This window comes from Melospiza georgiana, chromosome 2 (genome assembly GCF_028018845.1).
Source record: "Melospiza georgiana isolate bMelGeo1 chromosome 2, bMelGeo1.pri, whole genome shotgun sequence".
NCBI lineage: Eukaryota > Metazoa > Chordata > Aves > Passeriformes > Passerellidae > Melospiza > Melospiza georgiana.
The window spans coordinates 18871210-18893882 of record NC_080431.1 but is presented as its reverse complement, the minus strand read 5'-3'; the positions used below and the strand labels follow the sequence as shown (position 1 = coordinate 18893882).

Genomic DNA, 22673 nt, shown 5'->3' with positions numbered 1-22673 from the left:
CTGAGGTTTCTCTCTCTATTGACAACAAGGTGAGCAAGCAGTGTAACTGGCTCAGAGGTTTGCAAAGAAAATAGGGAAGACTGGTCTGCAAACCCTGTAGTAATTCCCACATAAATAAAAACCTGTTAGGGGTAAGAAATGCCTGAACAGGAATGGTTCTTCTTTTAACACAACTGGGATTTCTTTAAAATCTTGAGAAGGTAACAACGTACCTGTGGAGCAGAGGTGTGTAGGTCCAGAGAAAGAGAGTGGGTACAGGCCAGGAAGAGGCAGCAGGGTGGCAAGGGTCAGGCTGTGGCAGAGAGGCCAGGAGGGGATGTGGAAGCAGAAAACTGGCAAGGAAAAGAGCAGCCTCTAATAGTGTTAATGGGCTTCAGGGGCACCTGGTGGCTGGAGCAGGTTTGTAGGCCGAGGAAAACCCCTTTCCTCATGCCCTGGGTAGGCTTGGGCATGGTACTATCGGGGTCCATGTGTCCTCTAGGGAGTGTCCAGCCAAGGAACTGCAAGAGAGGGAAGGAGCAGGTTGCACCCTGGGCAACTGAATGCCCCCTAACTCAGGTGAGAGGGGTAAGCCTGGTTTTGGACAAGGCCTGAGATTGCCATTCAGCAGCACAGTGCAGAACATCTGAAGGGAGAACATGAGTCAAGTGGGTCTGGATGTGTTTGCCTTGATTTGGCTGACAGACACCACTGGAAAAGTCACCCACACACAGGTGGTGATTCTTTGCAGTTAGGGAGCACATAGGGCAGGGGTGAGTGAGGCACAGCTAAGTCACCAGGTCATCTGCATGGGAGGTGACACGAGTCTCTTTTTGCCCCAGCTGGATCCTGAGTCAAAATTCTGAAATGTGGGAACCACTCAAATTTAAATGTGGGCAGGCAGCACTTCTCCCTGTGCTAAGCCTTGCTGGCTGGCTGACAAGCAGCATGGTGCAAAACGCTGCACACAGGAGCCTGCCAGCTACTTCTGAGCTGGTCTGGCGTGCCAGCCCCCTCCACACTCTGCCAGTCCTGTTCCTCTGGCATCTCTCTGTGCCCTGCTGCCAGCACACACCACACACCTCACACAGCCGTCCTACTGCGTGTCACCCTGTGCTTCTGCTCCAGTGCCTGGCAGAAATTTAGGCCATGTTTTGAAAGAAAAATAATCATTGTAAAATTGTTACACAGTTTGACTGTTTCTAAATGCTCATGGAGAGCAGAACCACCTGGACAACATCTGCAGGGCTTTCCTGCAGCCAAAAGCTCTTCCTGACATCAGCAGCTCCTTATACATGGTGAACCTGGCAGCTACATGGCTCGGTTAGTTGGTGCCAAACCAAATAAATGAGCTGTACTGGAAGGAAAGCCAAGAGGTGCTGCAGTCTGGAGAAAGCCCTGTCCTCGCGCCCCAGCCTTTCATGTAGCAAAAATAACTTTCCAAGTGGTCACAGATGTATTTCCAATCACTGGGGCATGGGTGTCTGTCCTCCCTTCAGAAAACCACTTGATTTTTCTCAGCCACTGAGTAGCACCACCTGCCCCATGGTGCCACAAAGGGGCCACAAGCCAGAACACTGAAGGGCTTGTACCAAGGTGGTCCCCTTGCAGCCCGTGCCTGACAGCCTGTGTGAGTCTCCCACATTTACACATCTCCACTGCAGGTGAGCCCACCTCTACTTGGGTCTCTTCTTTGCTCCCTATGGAGACCCCAGCAGCCCCAGGGAAAGACAGCCAGCATCCTGCTGACTTGGCCAGGGAGTCACAAAAGCTGTTTCCAACACAAATGGCACTTTTGCACCAGCCAAGATGCAATGCAGTGCTTTTGCAAAGGCAACAGGAATTGTCCTGCACACAGGACTCTGAGCTCTGTGACCTCCTGTGTGACACACACGTGTGTGTGCAGAAAAGCCCATGAGCAAGGAGTGCTGCCAGGGAGAGGGGCTGCACCAGTGCTACCTGCCCACCCCTCTCAGAAAGGGCACTGGAAAGGACAGGACTGGCTTAGTTAAGGGTGAACATCCTTGGGGGAAATGCCTGGCCTGGGGAAACCTTGAGTTGGTCAATGCCATCGGTGCTGAGCTCCAGCAAACAACGGGGGGGATCCATGGGGAGCTGCCTTTGGTGGAGGGGTTGGAATCCTCGTGGGGAACACAGGAGTGATGGGGCACAGCTAAGTAAGGGGGCAGAGGGAAAATGAAGTCATTAAGACAGGGGGGAAGGGAGAACTGTCTCTAACTTACTGTCAGAGAAGGAAAGCACATTACATTTGTGTTCTGCCTCTTGGCAGAGCTTGGCAGAGCTGCTGTCAATCATGCCAGTGTGTGCAACCCCTCACTGGCCCAGGAGTGCAGCTGTGGGGTGAGTGTGGCAGGAGTGCAGGGCAATCCCATTGCCAGGGGGGACATGTCCTCTGCCATCCCACCTGGCCAAGGAGGACTGCAGGGGCCAGGGTCCCCAAGGCTGGCACTGGCACAGGACTGTGCAGACAGGGCAGTGTCTGACAGCACATCTCCAGCTGCTAAGTGGACACATGCCCGAGGAAACCCACAGGGAGCCCTGGCTTTGCCACTGAATCAGCCTGGAGTCAAAGACTGACACATCCTGGCCCAGGGCTGGTCACCCTGCCCCACATCCCTGCAGCCTCCATGAGGCACTTGGCTCTCCCGTGTGATGCTGCACAGCCAAGGGGTCCGGGAGCCACCCCCACACCTTTCTCCCCAGCAACAGCAGAAAGGCATTCCCTTTCTCCTCCTCCTGGGTGTGTCAAATTTGCCCTACAGCTGCCCACTGGAAAATCAGCCTTGAAGACAGCAGGGCAATTTGTTAAGGTTTTTCCTTCTCCTCTCCCCAGATAATTGTCTGGGATCTGCGTTAATGGAAACATAAATTGACTGCCACTCTGCTAAATGACAATCAGGTTTAGTTTGACAGAGCTAGGAAGTATCTTATCCTGAACATTGGCATCAAACAATCTAAATGCAAATTGCAAAGTGTTTGGGGGTAAGGAGGCTGTTTATCTTCTGATGAGGTTATATAATAATGCAGAGGGGGGGAGAGAATTGCCTTTCAATTCCTAAAGGCTATCAAAAAGCGTGATGGTTAAACCATGGGGCTAGTGTTTACATTTTATTTTAATGGAGCAGATTCAGTTATTTGGCTTGGATTTTCTTTTAACAAATCACTTTTTAAACAAGATGCATCATGGCGGCATTTCAACCATATTTCAGCAATTCTCAGGCACCCAGGTTAGCGTGGAAAATGACAGAGCAGCCATCATTTTAATCCTGTTATATCTATTGCTCCCAGCTTGTTCTCCTCTGATGAAACACACTGCTGTGCCTTGAAGAGGCAGGAAAACATTTGCTGCACTCGTGGCCTGTTTCTCTTGTCAGATTACCAGGTTTATCCACGGCAGCACTGCCCTGGTATCTCCAACGCTCCCACCCCGGAACGGTTACAGGACACAGCTGGAAATGTGAAATGCCACCAGGACCAGCTGCTTCCCGAGACACCACCATGTGCTGGGGCTACTTCTCATGCTGGATGCCCCACGCTGGATGTGCAGCAGCTTTTGTGCCACTTGGTTGAGAATAAAAAGTCACTGCAGAAGTCCAAGCTCTCAGACGTGCTCAGCACAGCGCTCCTGCCCAACGCTCCCCGTGCCACGGGGACAGCGTGCCAGGCTGGCATCTGCAGCCCTGCCATGCTGGCAGCTGTGCCCTGTGGCATTTTCCACAGGGAAACAGTTTTCTTTATTCTTGTCCTGGGAGGGAAGAGGTATCCACGGCAGCTTGGGGCCATCAATAACTTGAAGCTTTCAGCAGCTTGCAGAACTGCTCTCCTTAAAGTTTTTCCACTCCAAGTTTGTAATCTAATCTTCTCGGAGCTTGATTTAGACTTCTGCATTTCTCCATAAATTAAGAAGCAGGCTTGAGTTTACTCCAAGAGTTTTGCTCATCTGGGAGGCAAAGGAAGGAAAGGATTAATGTGTCATTTTTATTTTCCCATTTAAATATGTCTCATACAGAAAAATGAGCATGAATCTCTGCAAGGCAGGAAAAAAGCAGTAGATCTGTGAAAGTGACACAAGTTGTGTGTGGATAAATTGTTGGGCCTGTAGACCACTTGGTGTAGACCAGCCAAATAACTCACACTAATCTATGAATAAAAGCACATTTGAATGTAAGTGGATACCACTGGAAAGGCCACAATAATCTGGATTTGTAGAAAGGGAAATCAGTGAGTGGTGATTGTAGCCCTATTCAGGAGAGGGATTTTGGTTTCACCCACTGCCTCTGTGATGGAGACATTTAGGGACCAGCCAGGGCATCCCTTGAAAGGGACTCACTGAACCATGGGAGAAGAAGGACCACGGGCAGTTTCACAAATTCGACCAATTTTAGAACACCTGTTTAACTTACTGCTTGTGGAAAACACAGCAGGTGATTTTCCAAAGGCTTGGATGACGTGGCTGACAACCTGCAGCTCCTGGGAGTGGCTGAGATGAGGGATATTGCTCCAGATGGTGGTTATTGCTCCTCAAGCTGAACACAGGGTGTGGCTCTTGGGGTGTCCTGTGCAGGGCCTGCAGCTGGACTCGATGATCCTTGGGGTCCCTTCCAACTCAGGTTATTCTGTGAACATTCTGTGAGCTTTGCCTTCACTGCTGTGATAAATACATATATGTAACACATAAACCACACACATGTACATATGCATTTACATACACATCTCTTTCTGCATATCACCATCACTCCTTCAGCACCAGAAAAGAGCCAGGTGTTCTTGCTGAGCTGCATGCCATCTTGACTGATGTCATTTAAACTGGTCCATTTAAGCCGTGTTTGCAGCTACAGCATGGGGTGCACTGGAACAGTTTCAGATGTCAGCTGTAAAGCAACACCAGGAGGTTGAGGAAAACCACCCTGAGGTCTGAGCTGTGACACCCTGGTCTGAAGGGCATGGCCATTCTGGCAGCTTCTGAATTTCCTCTGATGACCTTCCACCAGTTTGGAGATGCAGCAATAGGATGCATTACAGAAATCATGCAATGCCCAAACTTTCTAATAATGCCAGAGGACTCTGAAACAGGTACTTTAAAAGGAAACTGAAGCAAAAAATGAAGTCTCCCCTTCCTTCAATTCTCCAGTCCTCACAGAAGAGCCCTTAATTAAATAGAGCAGCGCTCATTCAGATTTAAAGGCAGTAAAATGCATTCTTGAGCATTTCCCATGGCTTAACATGCAGAGCAGCTGCCATATTGTACCTCCATCCATTTACCCTGACCATAGGACAGTAAACTGCTCTGGAAACTCATACCAAATCAATGCTAGATTTTGCCCAAGGCAGTATGTTAAAAGCACTGCTTTGCTTTGTCTAAATTAGCTGAGAGAGGGGAGCACAAGAAAGCCAGGGAGAGTAACTGGGGTGGGGAGGATCAGGTCTGGCAGTGTCTGGTTATTTACATGGAGCAGAGAGCCAGTGAGTGCCCTGAGGCACCTCCCAGCCTCCACATTCCCCATCCTGGGGGGCAGACACTGTGCTGGGAGGGGAGCCAGCAGCTCAGGAGGTTGTCCCAAGGATATGGAAAATCACATCACTGCCTCAACACTGGCTGGTGCCTGAAGCAAAGCCACCTTACACATGGCCGGATACTCCAGCAGCTGGTGGGGCAGCACCTCCCACCACCCCCTGTGCACTGCCAGGTCACTCCTGAGGTTCAGCACAAGCAGGAAGGGAATGAAGCAGCCCACAGCAATTACCCAGGAGTACTGGGAGGGGGCTCATCTATCAATAATTTGGCCCCCTCCCTGTGCCAGCTGGGGCAGCAGCAGAGTGCAGGCCAGGTCAGGGCAGTGTTTGAGAGCCCTGGGCAGTGCTGGGTCAGACACCAACCTGCTGGCACCCACAGCCCAGGCACAGCCATCACTGCTGCTAAACCCTGGGGGCTCAGGGCAAAATCAGGACTGCTAAATGTGGGTATCCAAACCCCCTCTGGGCTTTAGGGTGGGCGCAGGCAAGGGCCACTGCTGGCATGGCTGTAGCTTGAGAAGGAGCTCCCCAGGTCAGCCAATTTTCTCACCTGATTATGAACCGGCATCAGGTTCACACAGACGCAGAGAAGCTTTTATCATGCTGCTCTTCTCAGCAGTGAGGAGAGGAAACTGCACTCTGGAACTCCTCTACTGAAGTGTCCTGCTGGTTTCAGTGCTGGTGAGGCTGGCAGCAGAGCAGGCTGGTCCTGCATCAGAGCAGGCTGGTCCTGCAGGAGGGCAGGATGGTCTCACAGCCCTGCAGCAGAGCAGGCTGGTCCTGCAGCAGCACAGGCTGGTCTCACAGCCCTGCAGGAGGGCAGGATGGTCCTGCAGCAGGGCAGGCTGGTCTCACAGCCCTGCAGCCCACAGCTGGTGATGCCCAGCACTGCGTCCCCCCTGTTCAGCACAGCCCTAGCAGGATGCAAAGATGCAAACTCGCTGGGTGATGGTGGGACAAGGGAGCTGCTGCTCCACCCTTGCAGGGGCAGGAGCACAGCTCAGAAAGGGACACCCACCCAGTACCTCATTAGTCATGAGCTACTCTTGGTAGATGGTTATAAAGTGATTTATTTTGTCATTAGCCTTATCTTGCTTTCTGAAGCTTAGTTTCTAAACTATATTCATTTTTACACTTCTATTAATCTCCTTGGTTTGATAGACTAAATTAACCTTTATGAGGACAAATTAAATTTCTTTAACTTTTTTGTGATCAAAAATTTCAGGGGATTTTTCCCTGTTATATTTTACTGAAATATCAGAATTGTACTAGTGTGTGTCTCTGTAATCCAAGCACTGGGGATTTTTTTTCCTGAGGCCTCTGCTAATTTTTGTACTGAAGCCTTCCTACCACATCCCAGATGTTAATAAAATTGGAAATGAGCTGCACCAAGAATGCAATGGAGAAGAAAAAAACATGATGAGGGACGGTCGCTCCTATCAATAAAATCTGCCGCATTTCTCCAGGCAGTGTGTAAAATATAGCGGGCACATAATCCACACGGCAATAAAAGGCTGCCACATGCCTCCCCAGCACCCAGGGAGCTATCATTTTCAATTAGGAACAAAAGCCTCTGGCATGTGACAGCAGCAGCAGCAGCAGAACTGAACACAGTTAAGGCAAAATTTAGTTTCATTACGGCTTGATGGAGATTACAGTTTTTTCTTTGTTTTCTCACTGAGTCCCTCTGTCATTGTACAGGAGGTAGTGTGGCAGTTCAGGCTTTTCTAGTGGCTTGTGCACAGCCAGAAGTGGGTCGATGAGACCCTAAAACGATGTTTTTAAGGGCTGTAGCTTTGATTTTAGCTCCTTTAAGCCATCACTTTTCCTTGGGCCAAATTATGATAATATGCATTTGAAAACCCACTCTTGGTGCCTGCTCCTTTCCCTCTGCTGACAGCATCAAGTGCTCCTATGATGCAGCAGTAAAGTTAAGGAAGGCACAGTGCCAGGCATGCACCAGACTTATTAAAATTACAGCAAATGCAATATATTAGTCAGAACATATCTCTTTCATGTCTCACTTAAACCTCCATTGTACCCTAATAAGTATAACTCAGTTTTTACCTCAGGTTTTCAGAAGCTGATCAGTTACAACATTGCTTTGCATTTATTAAAGTATTTCTTATGTCTTTAAATTACTACATTCTGTGACCTAGTTCTATATAGTTCAATTTTTTAAGTGTGTCAAATTCATATTTTCTCCTTCTCTTTTCCTTTTTCCAAATATTTACAAAGTCTTTCCAACACAGGCACAGAGATGTGAGCTCAGATCAGCCTCTGCCATGGCTACGCCTGACCCTGGCTGAGGCCACCCCATGCTTTTGCATGCTTTTCTTGGGTTTAGCCTGGGCTCAGCAGGAGCTGGGGGACACAGGGGGAAATGGAGGGGCTGGCAGGGCTGGCTGGGATGCCCAGCGAGGGGGCAGCTCTGGCCCAAGAGCACTGGCAACCACAGAACCACGAGTGCCAGCTGTGGGGCTGTGCAGAGGGCACCCTCTGCCACCGGATCCAGAGCCCCAACAAGCTCTGCAAGCAAGCCCATGGTTGTTCTTCAGCCACTGGTGGGTCCTGCTGTGCTCTGCTTCTGCACCATTGGCTTTTTCCTTCCTCCTGTCCAGCACATTTCTATCCCCCGTGACTTGCAGTGGTCCCAAAGTCGCTGCAAGTCCAACCCTTATGGAAGATCACGTGAAGCCTGTGCAGACACAAAGCAGACTGAAACACCAGAAACAAACACAGAAACAAACACAGAAGAGCTCCTGGCTGATAATGTTTTTATCCAGCTCTTGTGAAAATATAAGGGTAGAAAAACATTAAATAAGTGCTCTGCCTGCTCTAATCTGCCATTTGGGGAATTATCATATTTTATGCATCCAGTGCAAAGTGCTTTACCTCTGAAGCAATGGATGTGTATGCACAGACTCACCCATGTAAAACTGCCCACAGCCCTGGCTTTTATCACCTACTCAATTTTTGTGCAAGCCTAAAGGGAGCTCTAGTCCTGAGACAACAATTACCATACTGATCCCATGTCTTACAAAATGACAAAAATTGAGTCTTTGATAGGCATTCATATTAGGCCCAGAAAGATTATTTTCTAGCATTCCTAGCCACAGGGAAATGCCCTTGTTTCAGAACTAAACATGAACAGAGATCCCAGGGTCCTCCATGTGGATCACAGAATCATAAAATATCTTGAGTTGGAAGAGACCCATAGGAATCATCAAATCCACCTCCTGGCCCTGCACAGGACAGCCCAAGAGTGACACCATGTGCTGAGAGTGTTGACCAAGGGCTCCTTGAGCTCTGTCAGGCTTGGTGCTGTGACCACTTCCCTGGAGAGCCTGTTCCATCACCCAAACACCCTCTGGGTGAAGAACCTTTTTCTAATATCCATCCTAAACCTCCCCTGACACAATTTCAGGCCATTCCCTCCAGTCCTGTCACTGCCACCAGAGAGAAAAGATCAATGCCTCCCCCTCTGCTTCCCCTTATGGACATGCTGCAGGAAGCTGTGAGCTCTCCCTCAGTCTCCTCTTCACTAGACTGAACAAACCAAGTGACCTCAGCCAGGGAAGAGCAGGGAAGAAGGTTTAAATCCCACATTCATCCCCTCTCTCTCCATACTACATCTTCTTCCACTTTAAAGTTTTAACCACTGAGGTTTTTTGGCAAGTGCCCCAGGCTGAGCTGCTGCCATGCCACTAAATAAATACAGTGCCATACAAATAGTCTGGAATCTCAAGCACCAGCAAAGGCCTGGAACCCTGATGCAATGGGTAGACAGCTCTACTGGATCTGAGCTGATGTCAAGCTGATGTCTTCTCCTTAGTGTTTATAGGAAAGAGCATGCTGCATTTGGAGCCAGTATGGAGCCAGAGGTGTTACAGCCACAAGCACAGAGAAATGATACAACAGGACCTGAAAACTTTACAAATCCTGCACAGTCAAAAGATAAAAATAACACTGAGAAGGTGCAAGCCAATATTCCTGAGGAAAATAATCAGACCCCGAGACATTTCATGGAAGAGGCACTCAGAAAGCAAAGGTTAATATATGCCTACAAAGCAAGAGGTGAAGAATGAGCATGTGCACGTGTGAGAGACCAAACAGGAGTCTGGAAGAGCTTTTCACAGTGGGAATTACATAGCACTGAAAGCTGGGGTCATATTGCAGTTTTAAGGACATTGAGATCCACATTTAATTTCCTCACAGTCAATCCTGGGATAGCACTGTCTGCAGGGAAGGATGAAGAAATCCTTCCCTGCCCCTGGGCAAGAGCCTCTGCCTTGCTAAGAACCATGGAGCAGGGGGCCACAGGCAGCCTCATCAGGGCACCTGTCCCCAGAAAGGTGCCACCAGCCCTGCAGAGCTTCCTCCCTCCTGCTGCTCTCCTCTGGGTGCCATGGCACACAGTCCTGTGCTGCAGATGTGACAGACTGAGCAGCAGGGCCTAAAACAGTGCTGGTTTGATAATGAGCAAACCCTCCCCAGCAGGACTCAGCAAACTTATGTTCAGAACTTTTGCAAAAGGCAAATGTTACTTCATGTCCGTGCTGCATTTGCATTACATGAAGCAAAAGCTTGCAGTTAATCACCAAGAGCCTGCAGAGCATTCCCCGGGAAGAGGCCCATCCCTCCAGGGCAGAGTGTACAGCTGCATCAGCCCTGCTGCCAGCAGCTCCCTGGCAGGCTGCAGACACTAAGGCAAGGGGATAAGACCCTTATGACCTACAAAAGAAATCACAGAGAAGCATGGAAAGAAAAAGCAAGCTGGTGCTGGAATGGGAACCAACAGAGAAAGAGACACAGGTTATTTTTCTCTTTGCTAAAAGGCTCAGGTTTAATCCCCAAATGCTTTGAAAATTAGCCCCAAAGTAAAAGCATCCTTTGAAAATCAGCCCGTTCCCTGGTACCACCATTGCTGAGCCATTGGAGCATTTATCTGAAGGGCAGAGAGGCAGTGACAGCCCTCATTTCTCTCTGAGTGAGGACAGACCAGCTCCATCAGGCTCTGAAGATGCTCCTCCAGCCACAAGCATGGCTGAGGCTCAGGTGTGCTGCAGAGCACCTGGCATGAGCAGGGTTCCTTGCTGCCCAGCCCAGATCCTGCTCACCCCAGAGCATCATCAGGATGTCCAAGGCATTAACACACAAGCCCTGAACAAATCCTCCCTGGCAGTCTGAAGGATAAACTTCACACAGCAGATGAGTGCTGAGACCACACTGCCCCTCTTGTGCCAAAGAACAAAATGTTTCACTGTGTCCAGAGGAGCAGTTTGTGCACAACGAAATGAAATTACGTGTTTTATTTCTCTGGGTTTTGCTCAGAAAGGAGAAGAAAAAGCTTTCTCTTCAGGGTTCTGTAGGAGCCAAGACTCAAGTCTTGCCTTTGACAGAACGAGAAAATACTACTCCTGCCACTGCTGAATCTCAGCTGGTGAACTTTTTTCTTCCACTGTCTCTAATATTCACTGCAACAGAACCACTCTTGTCCTACTGCCCGTCCTTAAGAGGATCAGACATCACCCGCTCCAACACCAAAAGAAATCAGATCAGAAATCCCAGATGGAAGTTCTTTCTTTTATATAGGGAGTTTCCTGTTGTCTTACCTGGTTATAGCTGCACTTTTATTCTCTACTTTGATCTACTTCCAAACCCTCCTCAGCCACCACAGGAAGCAGTGAGCATCTGCACAGTGCCTGACAGAGCCAAGGTGCCTCCAGCTCCAGTGTCAACACAGCAGGACAGGGACATCAGCTGTGCACTTTTTTCTTTGAAGGGTATTTCTTGGATGCAAACCCCTGAGTATATTACCACAGAGCATTCTTTTAGACCGAGGTAATGCACATTTTCAGCTTTTAGGCTGAGAACCTTCACCAGATTTAGTGAGCAAGCGGCTGAGATGAAAGAGGAAGGATATACTGTTATGTCTAGAATTAAAAGAAAATAAAAATGTGCAACGATGAAATACACTGTTAAACTGGTTTAAATCAAAATAATCTCTTGTGTGTTTGACAACCAAGATGAGACAGAAAAAACCTCAAGAGTCTTCCACATGCAAGCATTAGAACATACTGTATCAAACCCCCCACCTTGGCAAGGTCAGGATTTTCCACACCCACCCCAGCCACTCTCCTCTCTGCCCCCAGGTTGCTCATGAAAACCTCATCCCTGCCAGACAGCTTCTACATCCCACACTGCTGAATCCTTCCTGCCACTCCACTCTCACAGAGTACAAACTGCCTGAGGATTTCCATTCTGGCTGCTTCTGAGGAGTAAAATCCTGACAATCCTTTAATGTTCACTTTATAAAGTGAGGCTTTCACAGCTTTCCTTTGCTTGGGGGTTTGTTTTTATGCTTAAACATAATTTTTGGCTGGCAGCGGGACACAGATTCAGGAGCTCCATCATCTCTGGGGTAATCACGTAGCACCCCTCACTGGCAGCCTCCATAAAACTGCCTTTAAAATACAAAGAGAAGAAATAAACCCAAAAATGTACCAAATAGAAAAACCAGTGAAACCCAGACTGACAGCAAGAACAATATGCCTTTCCCTCCAAATTTCAAAGAAATTACATTTCCAAGACAACTGTAATCTTTTTTAAAAACCAGTCTTTCCTGAAAAACAGATCTGGTTTTTCAAAACATAGAAGTCCTAAGTCTCAGATCTACTTTTTTTTCTGTGAAGCTACATCAAAACATTCCATTTAAAGAAAGTAATTATTTAAAAGTCATTATTTAAATGACTTTTAGTAAGTTATTAACTGAGTTCCAGCTATCAAAGGTGAGCAGATTAAGGATGATACAAAAATACACATCCAGAGGACACTTCAGTTGGTGTGTCTCATACATTTGTCTCTTACATTTACAGAGTTACAAGATTAGGGATAATTTTGTAGTCTTTGTGCACTCTTGACTGAATGCTGGCCAGAGCAAAATTAATTTATTTGAAATAACACACATCTGTAAATTCCTCTGCAGTTTTGGATGGCCTGCTTGCCATTTTCAGTAATTCCAACTTCATTTCATATCAAACAGGAAATACTTTCTTTTTCCTCTCCAGTTAAACTCACCAATGCACCTGCAACCTCCCTGGCTGCACAAGGCAGGGCCCAGAAACTTCTGCATGAGGGTTTTGTCTTTCTCTTAAGAGAGCAGAGAATTTATTGCTTCAGGTATTACATTCTGAGATATGACATTTGTATCATTGCACCTTATAAAAATTTTAAAGCTATAAATAATCTTTTAGAAGTACATAGGGATTGTATGGGCTTTTTTTAAAACATCCTATCCAGGCAAATTTCCAAACAAGGCTTTCAGCAGCAGGCATATTAGGCTGTAATTCCTTTATTTGCCTACTTAAAGTGACGGCAACCTCAGCCAACTGTTTGCAGCAATTGTTAATTCACAGCTTGCAATGCACTATCTTTACTTTTTGATCCAGTAAGTTCTGCCAATATACAAACTCCATTATATCACCCCATAAAACTCTCAAGGAACACTCCTGACCTCCTAGGCACAGAATGGCACACTCAAAACACACAACAGGCTTGCAAGCCCTTACTGGGGCAACCTGCTGTGCCACCCACCAGAATTAGATTTCACTTACCCAGAATATTATCAGCAGTGCCCTCAGGTTACTGTGATCTTTAGTTTCTGTGGCCATGTTTTCAAGGACTAGATTCTTAAACTGAACTTTTTTTAGCCCTACCAAAGCCAGAGCAGTGAGGTCAGGGATGAGCCTGAGGTCTGACTGAGACAGGAGCTTACACAGGGCTTTCTGGCAAGCACCAGCTCCCAGGGCCAGAATGCTGCCTTCCCAGAAACAGAACTTTGGGATGGAGTTTCCTAAAGTTTTTTTGGGTGGGTTTGTTTTTTTTTTAACTTCTGATGACTCCAGAGCCTCCAAGAAGTCACATATAAAACAACTGCCTTCCCAAAGATCACTGTCACTCAACGACCAGAGAAAGCCCTGGCCTGTAAGAAACTACAGGAAATATATTCACAAATTATTTCAGAGTGTGAAGAGTTTTAAACCCAGACCCTTGCTCTGCCAAACTTGGAGGAGCAATTTGAAATGAGCTTTCTCACATTTCAGACAATGAACTTGTCCACCAGGCAAGGAATTTTTGAGACACTGTATTCATACTGGAGCAATGAGTAAAAACTGACATGAACTTGGAATTCTTTTTTTCTTTACCATCTCAATAAAGCTGGAGAAGGCCAGCAAGATGGACTGACAACTTAGAACAAATTATGTATCAGGGAAGCCTCTCCTCTGGTGAGGACACACCCAGACACTTCAGGTCCACACCATGGAAACCCAGTCTGGTTTTGGAGATGTTAAACATGTATATGAGTTCCTCTCTAAAACCCAAGTGGCTGGGAAATCACAATGCTACAGCATAAAGCACTGAAATTTTGTACTTAGGGAAACCAAGGTCTCATATAAACCTAACTCAAGTAGTCAGAATTCAGAATGCATTCTCTTCCTTAAGTAGATCACTTTCCACAAAAGCTCTTCTGCTTCATTTACCAGTCAAAAAAGCAGTAGGATTGAGATCCTTTTACAAGATTGATGAGCAGAGGCCTGTGCTTTTCACGAGCAAAAGATGTTAGCCCAAGCACCTAGTCCATCACAGATTTCCTGCAGGACTGTTAATTACACATTAAAAACGATGATGTATTTACTTCCATGGCTCATCTTCACTGAGTGGGTGCAATTTACAAAAAAAAATCTAAATATGCTTAAAAATCTGAGCCTTACCCACTGCAGCTCTCATTTTCCAATGCAGTCTCTTTTAACTTCTTAGTGTATTTTGTGAGAATAAACACAATGAAGATTGAGAAGCACTCAGAAGATACTCTGACTTGCCTATGAGATTTTTTCCCTTGAGAAGTAAGCATAGGCAAAAATAACTTCTGTAACTTTGGAGAAAAAATACACATGCCAATCTGAAACCCCACCAGGACAGGCAATGGAATTATTTCTCACATGTAGGTATTCACACAGCATATTTGTACATTTTAAATTATTAGGGGTATATATTGATTTGACCTTGGGGCAAAGCTTGGATGTCATTCATCTGCTGTGGACACAGCCACAAACCAGCACTGGCGTTTTGCATCCCTCTGCACAGTGCACCAGTACTGCCTGCTGCGTTTCTAACCTGGGATGCATTTTTCACCAGAGCCTGCAAGTGAAATGAGTCCTGTCACACCCCGTGGCAGGATGGGGGAACAAACATTTGAGGAAAGGCTGTGGCAGAGCCCTGTGTGTCCTGTCTGCCTGTGCTCACACACCTTGTCAGATGGACAGGCCAAAATGCACTGGGATCTTTGTTTGCCCAGTCTCAAAGGACTGACCATCTTCACACTGCCCACACAAGTGGGAACGGAACTCAGGCTCTGCCCTTCCCCTGACTTACCGATGAAATGGAAGCAGAAGCCTTGAAAAACAGCTATGCAGACACCAGCACCTTCCCATCATCTTTCTAAACACACCAATTATTCTCTTTTCTCTCCAAAGGGATGATGACAAAGGATGATGACCAGTCTGCTGCTTCTAAGCCTTGGGTGAAGGAGCCAGCATCTTCCAGAGGAAGGAGCAGGTCCACATCTCCACTCTGCGAGGACAGAGGTGTAAAATCTGCAGAGAGCTCTGCCCTGCTGTCTCCTCTCAGCAGGAACAATCATCCCCCCAGAAGTGTGTGGACTAATGGGGTGGTAAAGATTTCTGACCCCCAGCACAAGGAAATGCAGACACTGCAGGCAGGCACCCAGACCAAGTGTTAATAGTCTGAAATAGTCTCTTGAACGGATGAGGAACCACACAGCCCAAGGCCCACTCTTAGCTAACCTCTGTCACTTGCTGTGAGTGGTATACATATCCACAGACAACAGCAGCTGTGAGTACATCTCTCTAGGCACACTTACAAAAAACACGGATTTGTATATATGAATAGGAATATATCAAAATTCTTCACACTTGGATATGAAAATCAGAGAAAGTCAAATTTCTGCCTGAAGCCAGAACTTAATTTTGAAATAACTGATTGGGTGGGCTTCTTATTTATGAAAATTGCACTTACACACTGTGATACATTGAAGTGCCCAGAGATTATTCCTTAATGACTGTGAATACAGGTATCCCCCAAATAAAGATATACTCAGAGATCTGTTGCCAAAAGACATTTGTGTAGCTCCATAAATACCCTTCTTCAGAAAGTCTAAAGCTCACATGATGGTCACCCAAAAACTATCTGACACATCTCACTTGTAGTTCTCAACAGGAAAAATATGCTATTTTCTCACACCTTGTCAGGAAGTAATTTAAAAATATTTTGGCTCAGAATGAGGTGCAATTGTACTTTCAGGTTTTCAAACTATAAAGACTACTTCCAGCATTTTAATGCCCTAGCACATAATCAACCACATCATCTCAGAGCTCTCACAGCACTTACTTTTATGTTGCCTTCTGTGCTTACACCTTTGTTTCTACAGAAAATAAGTTAATATTTTCGGAATCTATGAAGAAACAAAAATTGTTCGTGATAAATGAGCTACAGAATTATGGAACTGCTGATGTTGGAAGGCACCTCTGGAGCCCACCTACACCAACCCCCCGACAAAAGCAGGTTTAACAGGCCGAGGCTGCTCAGGGCCAGTGGCAGCTGCTCAGTGCCACGGTCCTGTCCCCAAAATCCACAGCCATGTGCTTCGAGCGCACCCTAGCGAACATCCTGCAGACGCTTTTTCTGTCCGCCTTAAAATCCTGCAAGTTTCTGTATTTAACCATCAGGGCTTTGCCGCCTTGATGCTGGGGTCTGGATTTGAAAAAATACATTTATTAAAGAAAATGTGGAGACGTAGATGCCTCAGTACTTCATAAAAATCCAACTAGGTATTTTACTCATCCATGAATTACACTGAATTACCTTTTGCAGTGATTCACTGAATGTGAATTACAGAAGTCTTCAAAAAGGTCTTAAAAATTACTTTTTTTTTTTTTTTTTGAGTATTCTTCCTTCTATATAAATATTATGTTGCTGCTGTTACAAGAAGCTTGTGTTTCCATAAGTTAAAATCATAGAATATCTCAAGTTGGAAGAGACCCATAAGGACTGAGCCCAAGTCTCTGCTCCTTGCAGGACTACCTAAAATTAAACCATATGACTAAGAGTATATTCCAGATGCTTCTTGAACCCTGACAGGCTTGGTGCTGCAACCACTGCCCTGGGGAGCCTGTTCCAGCCATGCTCCCAGAGAAAACTCTTTTCCTCATGTTCAGTCTGAACTTCCTCTGAATTTCTGGCACTTGCTCCTGTTAATTTCCATCAGCCGGGGACTGCACAGCTCTGTAGCCTATCCAGATGTCTCTGTAAGGCCTCTCTATCCTAGAGGGAGTCCACAGCTTCCCAAATTTAGCATCATCAGTAAACTTCCTTAATGTACATTCAACTCCTGTGTACAGTTCATTTATAAAAACATTAAAGAGCACTGACCTAAAAGTGAGCTTTGGGTGCCTGACTGCCAGTTTGATGAAACCCCATTTACTGCAACTCTGAGCCCAACCTGTCAGCCAGATTTAAGATAAAACTCCTTACTGGCTGTGTCCTGTTATTGACAAAGTAACTTCAAATATATAGTTGTGAATAAATATACAAAATAACTTTAAGAAAAGGATTCAAAAAATAAAGCCTTCAGATTTGTACAGGGTGGAAGTAATCTTGCAGCAGCCACTTGCAGAAAGTACCATAACAATAAAGAGACCTAAATAAGTGGTTCTGAAACCATTACACATGTAGGACAAACCTCTCTGAAGTGTCCAATTGAAAAGCATGTGGCTAAGATAAACCACAAGGAGACATGTATGTTTTTATTTACCAGCACTTTTAATTCTCCACTTCCAGACAATACTGTTAGTTGCTCCTTTATAATTCTTTGAATTACATTTGACTGTCAAGCTGTGATGTGCACTTGTGCTCTTACCTGATATCTCATCTTTGGGCAAACTTCAACAAAATAACAGTGGCATCTCCTGCACTTACAGATGATTCTCCACTGCTTAAAGGAATACAAGGAAATGAAAAGGAAACCCCACCAGCTCTCTTACTTTGTGCTATAACTGAACAACCCCCCCATTCCAAAGACCTGCACAGGTGCCTGAACCAGTTTTGTTTTGCTACTGAGTCCTGCAGGGCCAGCACGTGCAAGTGCACAGAAACCCATCTGACCAAGACATGTGGTACCACATGTCCCTATTCATGGTTCCCAGCTGTCAAAGCACAGCACATCCTCTAGCACTAGCCAGGCACAGAGCTATCTAGGTCAAACAGTACTTAACTATTCTCAGTGTTTGTCCTCAGCAAAGTGGCCAGACTATAGACAGCTAAATCTGTCTTTTGGTGCAGTTCTGCAACACACATCAAGAGCTGTGCTTGAGCTAACTAACATCAGCAGCTGGGACAGCACACTGGGAGATAACTGAGTGCTGACAACATATATCATTCAATTCTTTCTACATTTTGTTCAAGATCACTTGGTAACACTTCCAAATCACTTTTAAAATATCATTTTATTTTGCTGTTACCTCCTTTAAAAAAGGCATATCCCTTCTTTCTAATCCAACAACTGCAAACAGCCCAGCAAATGGTACAAAGTCAAACAAAAAATAGTCTTTCATCAAGCTACAGTTTGGTCAGGAAGGAGCAATCACAGAGCCTGGCCCTGCCCCATTTTCTTCTCTTGAACAAAATCACATGTTGGCTGTGTGTGGGCTAAATGAGTGTCTCCTCTTAACCCTTTCCTCCTATGTAACAGTCTGTTCTGTCTGTAGAGACAATTGAATTAGCAGTTTGACCCTTTCCTGGTCAATGAAGGGTTTGTGTCTCATTATCTATTCCTTCTCACTGCTACTGAAGGAAAACAATCTTTTATGTACAGGCTGGGCAGAGAACTGATTGAGAGCAGCCCTGCAGAAGATTTGGGGGTGATGGTCCATGGAAAACTCAACACCAGCAGGCAAGGAGCACTCAGAGTTCAGAAAGCCAACCACGTCCTGGGCTGCATCCCAAGCAGGCAAGGGAGGGGACTCTGCCCCTCTACTCAGCTCTTGTGAGACCCCACCTGGAGTCCTGCATCCAGCTCTGCATGGAACACGGAACTGCTGGAGCAAGTCCAGAGGAGGTGATAAGGGGACTGGGGCACCTACCCTACACAGACAGGCTGAGAAAGTTGGGGCTGTTCAGTCCAGAGAAGAGAAGAGAAGGTTGTGTGGAACAAACCTGCCAGTATTTGGAGGAGCCTACAGGGAAGCCTGAGAGGGACTCTGTCAGGAACTGTAGTGCTAGGACAAGGAGCAATGGGTACACATTAAAAGAGGGGAAATTTGGGTTAGATATTAGGAAGAAATTCTTTACTGTGAGGGTGGTGAGGACTGGAAGAGGATGCCCCCCGGGAGGTTGTGGATGTCCCATCCCTGTCAGTGTTCAAAGCCAGGCTGGATGAAGTGTTGAGCCTGGTGTAGTAGGAAATGTCCTTGTCCACATCAGGGGCTTGGGACTAGATGATCTTTAAGATCCATTCCACCCTCTAAAATTACACGGTATATTATATGGCATCACTGTGTGAGTAAAGTACAAGGTGAGGCTGGTGACTGAACAGCTCCCCAGGGCAGTGGTCACAACACCAAGTCTGTCAGAGTTCAAGGAGTATCTGGACAATGTTCTTAGTCATTTGGTTTGGATTTTATGGTAGTCCTGTAAGGAGCAGAGAGCTGGAGTCAGGGTCTCCTAAGGGTCTCTTCCAACTCCTTATGGTCTTCTTCTTCCAACTTGAGATATTCCATGACTATATGGTAAGTACAGTGGTATATGACAAGTATCACAAGTCACACTGCTCTTCTGGTACAGTTCACACAAATCACCTATTTTTTCCAATAAATAAATGACACAAGATATTTAAAACAGATGTAAAACCTTAATATTTTTCAGTTAAATGTGAAATCTTACGCCTTTTTAATACCACATGAGGGACAGGAAGCAGAACAAGAGTAACACTTAGGCAAAACCAATCCATTTTATTTCTGTCAAGTTAGTATTTCATTTTTAAACAGTCAAATAACACAACTCCAGAGAACTACACCTCTTAATAGTTTTCCATTAGTTATCACAACTACTGAAAACATACAAAGCACTTAGAACTTGTTTTAACCAGCCTGGAGTTTTTGTAAATCTTCAACTGTAACTGAATACCACACTCAAAACATCAAATATAGGTACTTTCCATACTGAGTTAGTAATATCAGATGAACTATCCTGCAACAGTACAGCATTGCAAAAATATCTCAGTAAATTTTGATTTAGAAGACCATATCTGAAATTTAGAACACTGCTTGTACATAGAAGCCTACAAGCAAAAACTTATCAGCAAAATCAGTAAATGGTTCAAATATGTCAATAGTGGTATTAAATAACACTTAGTGGACTGATAAACAATACCACTTGAAAAGAACTCTTCAGGAAGCTTGTAGTGGATATATTCACAGAATACTTTTGTACTACACCGTTCATAGTCTGAGTGGAACTGTTTATGGCAGGCAGGGATTCTTTGGCACAATGCATTTAAAATCAAAGCAAGGTGACCACACTTAGGTAAGGCAAACCCATATCATGGCAGAGCTGTAGCAGAAACCCTGTGATGACAATGACAGTAACCAGCACGCTGGGTGTGTAGAGATCATGCTTAAAAATTATTCTTTTGCAGAATGCAAAAGAGATATTAGCCAAACATTTAAGTAAGAAACTGGAACTCCTATACCTTCAAGAGCACACCACGAATCACTGCCTCCTCATGAGAAATTACCAATATTGTGTCTTCTGTCATCAGTACTACATAAAGCTGGAACTGAAAAACCACAGCAAGCACATAAACTCAGCATACTCTGAAGAAATAAAACTAAACCAGAGGAGTTACTCATATTAGTGCAGATAATGACTTCTGTTACCGAGAATTCCACTTTCATATGCAAATCCAGAAAAAAAAAAGGAATTCAGGAAAAGGAATTTGGTAACAGTAGTTGAAATGGAATACATTTTGGCCAAATTAGGCTTCTAGCATACACCCCAAAAATGTCAAAGCTTGATGATTCTGGGGAAATATGTGCACCAACATAGCTTCTAAAGTTCTTCAGAATGTAGCAGTAATAAATGAATTCAGAACCAAGAAATCTGTTTTCAACTGCAGGAAGTTATTCCATAACAAAATGTTATCTGCAGTAAATTTGTAAATTATCAGGAAAGAAAATTAGTAAGTTAATTGACTTCTGGTTTTGGAGGAGAAAAACATTTAAGTCAATTTAATTTACTACATGAGCATTCAATTCAACGTTTTTAATATAAATCAGTTGGGAGTGTTATTCTGGACACTACTTCAGAAAGTATTTCTGAATTTTCAATTTATTCAAGTTTTTCTTTTAACAGTGGTCAAAGAAAGAAGTGTATGGGTGGGAAGAAAGTGAAATCTTTATTGGGTCATATTCTGCACTTGGTGTTTTTACAGCCAATTTTTTCAATTTCTTCTCTCAAAAATCTGTACTAGGAAGACACATCTAATATGGGCCAAACAGCAGTTAGACTACTTCATAAAACTACTAACATACCCTACCATTCAAAACCTGAGTGCTGCAATCAAATGCTATTCCTGAAATTCCCTGGGAGAATTTCTCTCTCTAACTCCTCCTTCTCACTCTCCCTCTCGCTCTGCTCTCCAACATTCACAGCTCCTTCATCTCTGATATGAAAGCACTGGACTTCAAGTTGAAAATCTTGCTTCTTTCATGGAAAAAAGAAAAGACAAAACAATGCTCATAGAACATACAGCAATTACTCTAAAAGTAAATCCAAGCATGATGGTATTTTATACACTTCTGTCTCCTTATCACAGAATAGGAGCATCTGTCTTTTCTAAAAGATTACTGCAATTTGAGTTATAAAAGTGAATGTGAAGAACTTTCTCATTGCTCTCTGATGACTTACTTTTTGCAGTCCTTGTGTCTTCAAACTAACAGGGCTAGAGACAGACACTTGTGACTGACTTGATTCAGTGACAGCTTTCTTCTCAACAAACTGAGTTTTTTCATCTTCTAGAAGTTTTTTCTCTTTCCCTAATTTCAGCTCCTCTTCTTGATGCATTAGCGTAAGATGTTCAAATTCAGTCAGTACCTATTTAAAGAAAGCACAAAAAACAACATTTCCAACTGGCAACACAAGGTGGTGATATCACAATATAAAAACCCTCTGCAAAATAACACTAAAACCCATGTCAGCTTGTGTTAACAGTCAAACTGTTAAGATTAAAAAGCAGCAATACAGAAAAATAATAACTTTTATCAGACTGTTCTCATGATCCAGGATACTACACTCAAAGTACAGGTAGAAAACATGGAAGGCACTAAGTGAATATCAGATTCCCTCCTACATTTTACTGTATCTTTATTGTATCAAAATAAGGGGGCCTTTAGAGCTAAACCAATTATCAACAGACAGATTAAATCAAGATGACTCAAGCAGAATATAGTGGGGAAGTGTATATTGATCAGATTTAAAAACAACCAGAGTTAGTCTGGTTGGGAGTTACTGGTGGGCTGCAAGAAGCTACCTACTTCTCAGCTCTTTGACTAGGTTTTTTTGACATACTAATGCATTTTTGTTTCCAGGTGTATTTTAACCAGTTCAACCCCATTGTGAAGTTGTATGTGACAACAAATGAGGTCCTTTATCCTTCCTCATCTCCCATTTCCCCACACACAAATTCTCCTAGAATCCTGCTTTTGCAAAGAAGAAACTAACTAAGACTATAAACATAACAGTATGCCTGCTGTACACAGCAGACCTGACAAATTTTATAGGTGCACCTGCAAGTCTCCTCTAAATGAATGACGTGAAAGAAATCTGAAGTTCAACAGAAATTCCCAGTTTTCTTTAGTTTCCAAATACAAATACAGCAGTAAGAGAACATGACAAATGTTCTTTAGGAGTGATTGCATGATCACTTTCCCACATCAGGAACTTAGAAAACTAATATCCGTAATTCTGCAATATGTAGAGTTCAAAAACCACGTGGTATAAATCATACAATGAAAATACCAAAG

At 44.7% G+C, this 22673-nt stretch overlaps 1 protein-coding gene across 1 annotated transcript in view; it reads right to left on the bottom strand.

Annotated features, from left to right (window-relative positions):
* Window positions 1-19620: 19620 nt before the first annotated feature.
* Window positions 19621-22673, bottom strand: part of SEPTIN10 (septin 10) — a 23911-nt gene continuing 20858 nt past the window's right edge. Inside the window, 2 exon segments of the mRNA XM_058045415.1 lie at window positions 19621-21354; window positions 21559-21744. Coding sequence (XP_057901398.1) covers window positions 21211-21354; window positions 21559-21744 — 330 coding nt within the window. The 3' untranslated portion in view covers window positions 19621-21210.